The sequence below is a fragment of the Vanessa tameamea genome, chromosome 18 (assembly GCF_037043105.1).
Source record: "Vanessa tameamea isolate UH-Manoa-2023 chromosome 18, ilVanTame1 primary haplotype, whole genome shotgun sequence".
NCBI classification, from domain to species: Eukaryota; Metazoa; Arthropoda; class Insecta; order Lepidoptera; family Nymphalidae; genus Vanessa; species Vanessa tameamea.
The window spans coordinates 6,871,724-6,885,144 of record NC_087326.1 but is presented as its reverse complement, the minus strand read 5'-3'; the positions used below and the strand labels follow the sequence as shown (position 1 = coordinate 6,885,144).

The 13,421-nt window shown below is 32.2% G+C and overlaps 3 protein-coding genes across 3 annotated transcripts in view; 1 reads left to right on the top strand and 2 right to left on the bottom strand.

Annotated features, from left to right (window-relative positions):
• The window catches only part of LOC113397091 (peroxisomal multifunctional enzyme type 2), a 58,367-nt gene that overhangs the window by 21,363 nt on the left and 23,583 nt on the right, over nt 1–13,421 (bottom strand). The gene's annotated exons all lie outside the window — the stretch shown is intronic.
• LOC113397133 (ras-related protein Rab-2A) lies at nt 757–4,731 on the bottom strand. Its single transcript, XM_026635302.2, has 6 exons — nt 4,483–4,731; nt 3,737–3,896; nt 3,280–3,435; nt 2,721–2,901; nt 2,354–2,511; nt 757–1,977 (listed from the first exon to the last, which is right to left on the bottom strand). The coding sequence occupies exons 1-5, from the start codon at nt 4,526–4,528 to the stop codon at nt 2,413–2,415; spliced, it is 642 nt and encodes a 213-aa protein (XP_026491087.1). The 5' UTR covers nt 4,529–4,731; the 3' UTR covers nt 757–1,977; nt 2,354–2,412.
• Nucleotides 5,140–12,383, top strand: LOC113397080 (uncharacterized). Its single transcript, XM_026635238.2, has 8 exons — nt 5,140–6,625; nt 7,026–7,192; nt 7,837–7,986; nt 8,343–8,428; nt 8,630–8,787; nt 8,891–9,169; nt 9,604–9,822; nt 10,517–12,383. Exons 1-8 carry the CDS (start codon nt 5,383–5,385, stop codon nt 10,525–10,527), a joined length of 2,313 nt encoding a protein of 770 aa, XP_026491023.2. The 5' UTR covers nt 5,140–5,382; the 3' UTR covers nt 10,528–12,383.

Here is a 13,421-nt window from a genome sequence, read left to right as displayed (position 1 = left end):
ATCAGGAACTATTCTTCTGAGCAAAAAATGTCTAGATGGTAGATAGATATCATAAATACTAAGACCTTCGACCATTACGCAGACCCGTTTAAACTAAAATGTTTGGGTCAGGTTCAACGAGCCATCGATAAGACGACGAAGACGACGGTTACCCGTCGACAACATAACGTCGATGAATGGCAATGGGTCGTCAACGAGTAAGAAGCTTTCCTATTTAAGACAACGCTATCGCAATTTCACGCTATGCAGGGATCAACAAGATCATACAGCAATGGGTATCTGTATATCTCTTCAAACATATTGTAGCCTAAGATATAAATATACTGACAAATTGAGATGCTGTCTTGCAATTGTATATGGAATGAAAGAGGTGCGAATGAATGAGCTCATGTGATGCCTGCTGGTTCAAAGCTTATTTTTATAAAATGTTGTAAATACTATCTCGAGGCAAACAATATAAACGTCACATTTCAATGCATCATACTTTAAGTTGATTCAGTACACGGAATTTGCCGCGTAGGAAATATACTCGAAATGTTTGAAAATGTTCGAATCAAGTTTACTTATTAACCTATTTTTTTTAAAGTACCTATGTAATATATAATGCCTTTATAAGTCAATTGAGGTTTTTCACCGGGTTCTACTCAGAGCTAGAATTTTCTTTGCTAAACCAAATGTATTTTCCACTTTGGCAAGTCTAATTCTTCAATATTAGAAAATATATGATGGAACTAGTGATAACAGGATAAAAAAAAATTATATGAATTTTTAAACATTTACTTCATGAATTATGCCTTACAAATGTGTCTGCATATTGTAATCTTATAAAATATTACTACATCATTACAATGTGCTAAACTTAGATTACCTAGTTTTTTATGTCTTCAATTATCTTGCGAGCAGTCCTCGTAGGTCACAAATTCGTTCTCGGGAATTTTTAAACTGAGATGAAAAATCTCTGGATACACTCCCGACTTGTGCAAATTTATTCACTAGGCCTCCCCCTCTCCTTATATAAATATATCAAGACAGTCAATAAATATGTTATCATATATGAAATTCTCCTGCAGACAAGCTGTTATAAGCTTTAAAAAAGTACACGCTAATAAATTATAACAAAATAAAATAAACATTTTTTATTAACAAAGATAAAAATATTTATTAATTTGGTATTTCATGTAAAAATGTCGATCGTTTATTTTGACAACAAGTTTTAAATTAAATTGATATAAAATAAAACAGTCTAGGGGCAGCTATGGTAAAGTGTCTATAGTACTATTTTTAATATGTTGGTTTAGTTTGAACTGTTTTTGTTCTCATTTTGTTTACTAAATGTTGCTTGTACTTTTAAAATTATATAAAAGCATTGTCTTAAATTCTAACCAGTAAAAGTGGAATAAATGCCCGATTATTATTTGAGATATAAAATAGTGCAAAAATTAATAAGTATACAAGTTTAGAAATTTTATATATTTCCATGAATGAATGAACAATATATTATTAACATACATAAAATACACATCAAAATGATTTCACGCCTGGTCCAATCTTACATTTACTCATTTATGTCTGGTTATGCATAATGAATTTAACTTAAGACTAATTTTCATGATAATAGCTAGACATGTGACATTACTGCTACTACAGAGTAAACGAATGTAGAGACAAAAGACTTCAATAGTTTTATAATTGTTAAAAGTTCAATGCTTTAAAAAATTTAAGTTACCATAATATTAAGGAGTCATGTACATAAAATTTAATTACTCTTTCGGCTGGTATGTTACAGTATACCTCAATTACAATTATATTACTTTACTTTGTTTAATGTTTACCGTATTTTAGGCTTACTGACAATGAGCCTACTTGCTATTATATCAAGTTGAGATGCAACATATTCCGTAGCATTAAAATTATAACTAAGTATTCCAGCATGCAGTAAGTTTCGTACCATAGTTTGTTGCACACAGCTGCACCCCTCTGGAATTAAAATTATATTTTTTTTATGTGTTTGATAATATTTACAATATTTATGGTCCAATAAATAAAGATTTATCAGATTACGGAAGCTCCAGGTTGATAACTATGACAATGATGAACTTTCAAATCAAATGTCAAGGTTTCTTTTCAAAATTACTGACACTATTGACCTTGATTTATAAACACGTCTTAGAATAAATTATCTTATTTCTTCAAAACTGCATAAATTTTATCCAATTTTCATTCCATAAAAAATCCCTTAAGGAAAATTTCAAAAATCCTTTCTTGGTGTTCCACTAAGGTGACAATACAAAGAAATATTCATTCATTCTTCATATACAAAAACAAAATATATATATATATATAAAAGATTTACCCCAGTCCAGACATAATCGGTCGGTAGTCCGCAATCGCTCAGCGTGTGCAGCTCATCACCTAACAACACCCACCCGGCGGCGCGCCACCCGCACCCGCGCCCCCCGCGCCTCCCGCGCCTGCATTCGAGTGCTGCGGACCAATCTTGATGCCATTCGCCTGTAAGGAATCAATGACATTAATGTTATTAAGGTATGATTTACATTTAAGTCAACACTTACATATAAGCTATTTGTTAATTACTATTGACTTATAAAGATGAAAGATGATACATCAACTAGCAATTTATAAGATGTTTTTCTATAAGAACTTATTAAATCCATTTTTTTTATTAGATCAACAAAAGCATTGCATGTATTTTGCCAAACCTCATTATTGATATCGAAGACGCCTTCTTGAATCTTCTCATAGATTTCTTTAGCAGTGTTAATGAAGGCTTCCTCGACATTGGCAGCTGTTTTTGCTGAAGTCTCCATAAACACCAGACCATGTTCACGAGCGAATGCTTCTCCTTCTTCTTTCTTTACTTCACGCCGAGACTCCAAATCACTTACAGGCAATTTGAATGTTATTACAATGAATACTTTTGAGGTTAAAAATAGAGTCGAACATGTGTGAGATCAATAACAACTATAATCATTAGTCAAATAGATGATTATTTTAAAATTTGTCCTTGGTAGAAATTATTATTTAATAAGATGATTAAGTAGTAATAATTTGACATTCCTTTTGGAAGTATTTGCCCACTATTTTCATTGAACTTAATACTTTTTACAAATCAATATTTCACATAAAAGTTTAACTGTTATATTTTAGACTATACTAGATCAGATTGTTTGTGGGGTTAATGAGCACAAGACTTTCTTTAGTCTCTTTTTTTACATCACACATTCGGAACATTTTCTCCAATGTAAAATAAGTGCTCACCTCTTGTTACCAATTAGCATGATCACCATATTTGAATTAGAATGCTGGCGAGCATCTTCGAGCCAAGTTGTCAGGTGGTTGAATGTATCTCGTCTAGTGATATCATATACCAGCAAGGCTCCTGCAGCACCTCTGTAGTAAGATCGGGTGATTGACCTGCAAAATTTTATTTATATTACATTATGATTTATAAGAATGTCTTTTTGCAATAATGAAGGATACTTTTAATTACTCTAAAGAGAAATAATCTTAAAATATATCTATTTATTTTTAATATTATAAAGAACTGTAATATAGATAGTTCATTATCTATCTATGCTCACACACACGTATAGACAGTTATATAGACACTGTGTAAGCATAATTTGTATTTATTAATTGATTATTTATCTTTTACAGAATTTTTGCCCATGATATTATTTTTAATATGATTTTGGTAATACATTTTATAATTTACCTGAAGGCTTCTTGTCCAGCAGTGTCCCATATCTGTAGTTTAATCTGCTTCCCATCTATGGTGATCATGCGGGCACCAAATTCTACTCCAATAGTGAGATCATGTACAGGCTGGAATCTCTTATCTGTGAACTGTAGCAGCAAGCAGGATTTGCCCACACCTATGAAATTTTTTTAAGATAAATATATTGTTTATAAGTAAATCTCTTTGTTTAATATTAAAATTATTTTGCTTTATCATTTTGTAAACAAAAGCAGGTTCATTTAAATGAACTCAATAATCATAATTTGTTATTTAAAATTCATGTTTCATTCCTTTATTTACAACATTACGATTACATATTTTTTATTTACAATAAAACATTGAATGATATTGATTGGGTAATACAATCAAACAACAAAAACGAAACAACAAAAGACCTTGACACAGGAACTACTCTTAATATTTAAGTTCCTTTGTTAATTGAACATTATGAAGATATTATTTTGGAAAAAAATATCGCACTATTGATTTTGAATGGGTCACATAAGACTATTCAGTTATGTACGTAGTAGCGTAGGCGGAAGACAAAATCCATTTTGATACCTATTGTCGTTCAACATAATATTTTATAAGCTGTGTAAATAATTAGCTATTTGATTAATATTTAATTGAATTACAGGCAATTCTCAAAAAAAAACTAACAAAAACACTCCCTACGTAGAGACACTGATTGAAGAAAAAATATTAGGATATAAAATCAATACCTGTGTCGCCAATGATGATGTATTTAAATAAGTAGGCGTATGCCATTGCAACAATTAATCTTTGGATTAAGGTTTAATACTTTTATTGTGATCAACACTAAAGACCTTTCGAAGATATCTTCCAAGAAATAAGACGCAATTTTTAGGATCCTACAGCTGGTTAAAGAGTTTCAGTGTGTCATTGTGAATATTCGTATCAATACCAAGTGACAACTTGTCATAGAGTAAAGAATTGAATATCTAAACTCGTTTTTTTTATAGACTTTATCATCTTATAAAATTAACATTTCTTTTATCTTAATAATCTTTAAAGTGAAGACTATTACAATAATCGGCAATTTATATTTTTAAAATGACTATTTTATTCCTAAAATGTTATGTATGTAATCTGCAGCTTATAGTTAGAAACTATTAATATAATAAATATTTACTCTGAGGACTGTTTTTAATTAGTTTTTTCTTATGAAAATGTAAAAAAGGTACTTCTTGTACAAATTATGACTGCATATGAAATGGTGGCAAGATAAGCTGTTTGTATATGTACATCTTCCCGTTGAATCACAATTCAGAATTACATCTTTCTCCCTTTTTCTTATTATAATAATTATTATTATTTCTTATCTACCGAACTTGAGTTTTGAAATCATAGACATTAGACTATTACATCTGTCAATCGGTCTGTTAGAATTGGTTTGTTATTAATCGAATATTTTCTTATTCTAGTTGACAACAACTTTTGTCTGTATTTTTGTAATTTCTGGACATTATAGATATTGTTTTGAATAATATAATGAACATTACGTTTTATGTCTCATTAGAAATTTAAATTAATTATTTAAAAATACTATTAACCTTAAATTAGACAATGCCGACGTTCGTTAATAAATTATATCTGTAACAATGGATCCTCTCGAAGGATCTGCGCCGATGAGAAATCCAGGAAAACAAGACCACGAAAGTGAAATAGTTAAGAGTCGTAAGGGCACATCAAAACAACGAGGGCAAGGTGACTGCGAAGAAAATGTGTTTACATCAATGTCACATGAAACAGATTTAAATTTTTGCCCTTCGAATGGCCCAAGACCAAGAAATTTAAATTCATCGACGAACAATGAGTTTGGACAACCGTCAAATCCATTACCAGAAGGTAATTTGGAACAACATACTAATAACAGTCCCCAAATGTCAAATAACACTAACAACACCGCGAACAATCCACCCGACCTTGTAAGTAGTAATAAATTTGATAAAAACCCTTGTGATAATGGCTTAGAATCAAGCCAAGATAAACAAACATGTATGAAACACAAAGTCTGCTTGGAAACTGTAGGCCCATCTCATAGTTACAATTTAAATGCACCATCCACTAGTGGAGCTTCTTCAAGCAAAGTCTATGAAAGTTTACCTGAGAGTACCTTTAGAGAAAGTAGGAAAAGACCATCAAGCTTAAAGTTAAACAGGTCTCATTTTGATGCTGATGACAGTTCCAGTGATACTGGCAATGATGATTATTCTCTAGGCTCAGAAGATGGTTGTATTTACACATATAGGGGAGGTGAGCACTTGGCTGATTTGCCAAGTTCATTCTTCAGTTTGGATATGGGATTGCCCCTTGACAAACATCTCCCAATGCCTCCTCATTACCCTGTTGCTCAACAAGTGGGACCTATTGCTAGAGAGCAGAGTTCACGTGTGTCAAGCCCAGACATGGATTTTTTAGAAATGGATTTTGATCCAGGACCCTCTTGCGAAGTTGATACTGGAGATGAATCTACCCCTGATACAGACCTCGATAGCTCAAATATGCCTGAAGAAATTGAGCCTGTTATAAGAGGGACATCTCCTGAATATTTACCAGGTCCTGTTCAGCCTCAGCAGATTGTAGTTGCATCTACTTCCTCTCAAGTGGTAGAACCACATTACTCTAATGTGCCATCAACAAGTCGAGGTATAGAAGTAGAGCAGAATGTACCTGAAAATGCAAGGGCTGCTCAAGAGTTTGGGCCTTATATTACTCATGTCAATGTGAGAGGAGAACAGTTCCTAGTTCACAGGACCACATCACAATGGTTGGCTGCCAATCAAACTATACCTGTTCATGCATCCAGTGGTGATTTGATAGCACCAAGAGAAATATTACACTGTAAGTTTTATATAAAGTACTACATAAAGTAACAGTCAGTAACTGTCCCTCTGCTTAGCAAAGACTAACTTTCTGAGGAGACAGTTTGGGGCTTGTTTGACCATGCTTTAATATACCCACATGGCAGATACAAAAGTGTCTGATTTTTTTCAACACTGGCAGGTTCCCTTACTATATTTTTCTTCACCACCAGGAATGAGATGAATTATAAACATTGATTTGTGTTTATAATCATAAAAAGTCAGTAGTGCTTGCCCATTCCAGCTCTTTTCTTTTCTTTAATTTCATATAGGTATAATTAGTTTAAATCACCAATGAATGTCTTTTTTTTAACTTTTTATAAACTTGTTATAAAATTGATTGTAAGATTGATTTTTATATGCAAAGTGTACAATTTTAGATGAAGAAGAGCATGCAGAGGAGCCATTTGCATATCAAATAAACCAGGGTGAAAGACCTATCTTTGACTCGTCAAACATGTCTTCAGCATTTTATCATATTACCATGGCTAAAAAACTTATGACCGAAAGAGTAACCTTTGATATAAACAACCATGATGCTGCTTCGGTAAGTGATTCCCAAATAAGATTTTATGTATTTAAACAAATCATTTAATTTTGAATAAGGATAAAAATACTTTACTCAAAATTTATTTAATATCACAATGTTATTACACAACATTCTGGATCAATAATTTCGGAAGAAAGTTGAAGTTATATTTGTACAGGTGGGAATAATTTACATTATTTAACTTTTAAAAACTTTAAATCTAATTATAGTTGATATTTTGTATTGTAAGAAAAGTTATTTCGAAACTACAAATATTGTCAACAATTACAATATATATACATATAAAAATAAAGGTTATTTGTAATTTATTTAATGCTAAGGTTCCTATGAAAAACTTTACACATACAGAACATTATATAATTATACCTGTCATTTTAAAATTAAACTAAGTAATTTCCCTACTAATATTATAAATGCGAGAGTAACTATGTCCCCTACCACTTCACACTTCACCATTGAACCAATTTAGATGAAATTTGGTATGTTGATAGTTTGAATTTAAAAAAAGCATAAGTCTATGTCCTACCCCTGGTAGGGCATAGGCTTATAATGGGGGTGAAATTTTATGCGCATAAAGTTTTATAATAGATTTGGTTAAGTTGTGGGTTCAGCTAGTTAATACATTGATTTTTTGTTTCTAGGTAACAAATGAAAAACCAGAAACTGAGTGTACTGTGTGTAGTGTGGAACCACCTCGGTGCATGGTGTGGTCAGAACGTGAGGCATGTGAAAGACAAGTGACTCAGATTGGTACTTCTGCTTGTGGAGCTACTGCTGTTGTTAATGTTTTTGTAAGTATGTCATATATAAAGTTATTTAAAAATGTTAGTAACAATTACAAACATATAATGAAATAAAATACAATGAGTTAAAGGAATAAAAAAATTTTTTGAAAGCCATTCCATGAAACATTATACAGGGACTATGAGATGTTTGTTCGATATTTATTACCTGGGCTAATTGTCATACACACTTAAATTATAAAGAAATTAAACTTATAGAGGCTAATATATGTGTTATAGTCTTGATTTTAATAAATTATAAAAGATATCACAAAGTCAAATATTGCTAGTTTTCTTTTAAACAATAATATTTATATTACATTATTTTGTATGAATGCTTAAAATATACAAAATCTTATTTGTAGATTGCACTCGGTGTACCTGTGAATCTAGAAAGAATCAATGCATGTGTTGGAACAAGACTAAGAGCTAACAATGCGCCATTACCAAGGTATCTTGAATAATTAATTACAATTAAAAAAAAACATAATTATGTAATCAAAGAGCTTTATTGCAAACATTTTGAACTAAAAATGAATGTGATTTTTGAGGATGTAATTAAGAATTATTAATATAATATACTTTCTGCTTTTTAAAAGTAAAAGATTGCCTTTAACGTTTTCGAGGAATTATATTATCAATTGGATTTCAGGTATTTATTATCAAGAGCAGTGGCCGGTTGCACTGCTGCAGACTTGATTACTGGGATCCAGAGAGCCTCAGATGGTCTTGTAACTGCAAGATTCTTCCCGACATATCCAGAAAGAGTAGTTTCCTTATCTCACTGGTTAGCAGATTGGATATCACTTGGTGAGTTTATAGAAAGACCAATTTCGTATAAATATTTGTATTATGTATTTATATAAACTTAATTTAAAGACAAAAAATTAAATAAAATTCTTTATATTTTTAGGTGCAGTTCCAATTGTAACTCTTAACCTTCAAATGGGTTGCGAAGGAGAGATCCCAGATGCGTGGCACCATCAAATGGTGTTTGGTGTATCACCTCAGGGGGTGTATTTGACCAACCCTGTAGAATGTGTTCGTGAGTCGGCACTCTGGGTTCGGCTGACTTCCCCATCAGTGTTGCTCGTTCGGACGAGGGACGTGCTTGCAAGGTTTACGGCTAATACTGATCTAACGCCGTTAATGTTCGTTCCCGATCAACGGTTTCACACCTTCAATGTACTCGGTAAATAGTTTTATCTTTTTAGAAATTACTTCATCCATTTGTCATAATTGAAACTCCTTGATTTCTTTTATTTGGGAAATTATACTTCCCGTTTCGTTACATTTTAATTTGAAGAATAAAATCGATTTCTCTTTGTTTTCGAATGATTTACGTGTTACGACTAATTTATAATATAATGTAATCTTTTGAAGTGACCAACGGTTGGCCACTAAGTACACGCACACTAGTAAAGAATTATGACGTGTGGCGAGTGTCAAGCGGGCACCAAGATAATAAAGTTGGCTCATTTGCTCCAGTTGAATAATCTAAGATGGAAGTATTGCCACATATATGGGCAATACTTCCATCGTTACGGTACGATTCCATGGTTACGGTATTCGTACTACGTATACGGAATATAGTAACACGTAGTAAGAAAGGATAAACTCGAGCAGGTCAAGTGGTGAACGTGATCCGCGAGTGGCGCGCCACGGGCTGGACGGAGCCCGGCACGCGCACGCGGCACGTGCGCCTGCCCGCCGCCTACCGCGCCGGCGTCACCGTGGCCGCGCTCACGGGCTCCGAGGCGCACCGCCGCCTCGTGCACGCCGCCGCGCTGCCGCTGCTGGAGCCCGAGCCGCCTGCGCCGCCCGCGCCGCCCGCGCCGCCCGCGCGTGAGTCCACCGCCAGGACACTATACATGATGATGTCGTCCGCCCGATTGCGGGCGTGGCGGCCCGTCTCGTGGTGGCGGTGTGTGCGCATAAACATGTGCACTCTCCGTCACTCTCATAATTCGATGGGACGGCAAATCCGACACGACCGGAAAGATTCGGCGCACGACCGACGGCTTTAAGTGATTTCCGAGGCACGGGAGTGTCCAAACTACCAACGTCCTGTTTTCGAACTACCACTGAGAAATTTTCGACAGAAGAACCCAATAACTTTTAATCGGGCCGACCTGCGATTTGATTCCAGAACCTCGGGTTTCTGTAGACTTTACAGTTATCTACTATATAAAAGACATAAATGAATTATGTGTACTAATTAATAATAATAAAAACACTAAGCCTTGATAACATAGATATCAAACATAAAAAGACAAAGAAAGCATAAAAGAAGATGGTACCGACTGGTTTTTGCCTTCAAATTTATCTATAAATAGATACTTACCAGGTCAATTGACGAGATTCCAGTTGAAAGTTATTTTTGCGAGGCCGTAGTACATTTTGTGATGCGAATGAACGGTTTAGATTTTAATTGCATCATAGATTCATCTATGATACATATTAAATTATTTATTTACACGCAATGCGAGCTATGAATTTTGATATATGTATAATTATATTTTTTTATATACTTCCTTAGGTGAGCCGTGAAGCAACATTGTAAAGAGACGTTTATACAACTTACATTAAGGATACCGAAGTCTCGACGTGACACGACCACAACTCGAAAATTAAACGTGAATTAAAAATACCACCGAGTTCTGTAAAATATTGACCTATCGGATCAAAAAGAAAATACCTTTTCTATATAAAATGTAACGATTTAAGGTATATCATAAATATATAAGACCTAAACAATAGAATAATGTTTACAGCTTAAATTAATGGAGAATATTAATATATATATATATTTGTATTGCTTTAAAATTTTGAATAAAATATGATTTTATTTATTCAAATATAAACACCAGCTTATTATATACTTATATGTATGTAAATGAAGGTTTTCTAATTTATGGCTCGAACTGATTTTATTAAACGCTCAAAATTTTGTTATTCAATGTTAACAGGATTCATTGAACTCAGTTAAGGGCTGTTTCGAATTATCAATTCATTAGGGATTGTAAAAATTAAAACCTAATTCCACATTCTTATTTGTATAAAACATTTTAGGACAGGGTTTTCGTAACCCAAGTTATTGTATTGGCTAAATTTTATTAGCCACGAGAAATGTGTAAATATTTTTTTAAGGATATAATTATGTATGTTAATCAATTGGTGCTTACTAGTCAAAATTATATTAGCACATACTCTATGTAATCATTTCAACACAAACTATATTATACACTCGTACTAACATAAAAAGTAAGTATGTGAATTATCCCCTCATAGTTTAGTCGCTGTAAGAATTTATTGTATCATGGCTGGTATATGTTAAAATAATTAAATAATAAAAGTAATTTTACTTTTAATTATAAAAGAAGGGATGAAAGACTTTGTATCGAGTGTGTCCAGTTGAGATTTGAAACTATATGATTATGTGGATGTTGAAATTCAATAGTTACATATATCTTATTTGAACCAAGTTGATACTCATGTTTTTTCTTGTTTCATTGTTTTAAATACATTACAGATGTTGCCATAAGACATATTATTCTTAAATTTTTAATAAGTGTCTTATCACACTCATCTGTCACAGTATAAACTTTCCATAAACCTTTGTTCTGTATACTATTAGTATTATATAAGTTTGTTAATAAAAGTTACAAGAATATATTATGTATTTATATTAAATTTATTTTACAAACTACTGATTTTGATTAAAGTTATCTAGATTTGTGATTATCCTATGAGTAAATTGGTTATAGAAATCCCACTTCATATTCGAGACTTTTTTTTTTAAATATTTGTTTACTATTATAAAGTTTATACAATTGTTTATGAATGAGAAAACTTGTAGACAATAAATATATTTCAATAGCTCTGTTATCACGAGTGGTATAATATCTAGAAAACATTATCCAATAAAAATATTATCTTAGCAACCTTTTATTGTATCGCTGACTGAACTTGCAAATTTAAATTAATATAAAATCCCTTTACGTGGTTTATTGTACTCTTTCCAGTTAACTATTTTCAATTATTTTTTATACCAACCGCTTACTTAGTAAACTTATCAAAAGATATTGGAATTGATGATTATTTAATATTTTAATAATTGATATTAAATATAGTGCTGCACTGCAGCTGCGCTCGAGCAAATCTCTTTTAACTTTAGAATTGGTGAATTTGAAGGAATTGTAGATTTGAATATGTGATTAGTTGAGTGTGATATGACCTTGAAATTATATAGTAATGTTTGTATAAGTTTTTGAAGTTGTTAAATTGGTCATTGCTAATAACATTTAGTATGTAACGGTTGTAAACGGTTATAAACGGTTACTATAACTTGATTGAAGCAATGTTATCTATAACATTATATTTTTGGAATATACTATCATAGAACATCGAGGTGTTTTATTTTTTTAATGTCATTCGAATATAGAACAGATAACATATTTTATCTGTGGTTTATTGGCGATAGAATGCAATAATTATTTTTTTAAGTAACAGCGTGATATCCGTGGTAGCAAAAGTTGTAAGAGCTAAGGCCTCTACTGCGCTCGAGATTTATGGAGCTTATATCATCACGCTTATATTATATCACGTTGCTCTATTGCTTTTTTGGATAAAAATTAATAGTATACACTTACATAACATGAGAAAATTTCATGTAACGCATTTAGGTTCCTTCGAGATACTTTTGAGCCTACTCGACTAAAGAATAATTTGATTTGATCAGAAGACAGTATTTGGAATGTAAAGATTAGTTTATAAATTTATTGTTAATAATAATGGAATAACCTCAGTAAAATCATGAAAATCGATGGCAATTATTTTTTCCTAACTAAAATGAAAATAATATTCGTTTTGAATAAATATCTAACTTTTAATGACCATTTAGATGCATCTGTTAGCCACATAATGTACAGAAAAAAAAACTACTAGGGTAATTATCGTTAAAATAAGGACTGTTTTTATTATGTACCGTATGAACATTCGGTTCAATTTCGCCGCGCTTTCGAGCGTAAGCGCAGCGAAATTGAAACGAATTGTTACATTTGAGCATAAAATCAGTGTCTAGGTGGTGGTGGTTTTCCAAATAAAGACGAGAGACGAAGAAAACAATTTAATCTTTATCACATTGTAAGGTAAGGTTTACTTGTTCTTACTAAGGAAATGACCATGAGTGTATAATGGTCTAGATGTACCTATTTAACAGTTATGATATCCATTTCAGTCAAAATAGTGCAAGTAGGTTTTTTTTTATTCGAAAGTCGAAATGTCGGAAGTTCGGTTCAAGCTGCCAAAGTTCGGCCCATCTCTGGTTTTTATATAACTTCTTAAGATATTATCTTTGATTAGATACGGAGAAAATGAAACAAATTACCGCATTTTTAAAAATATATTTCCCACAAAATTAAATATTCTTTTATAGTTCCACT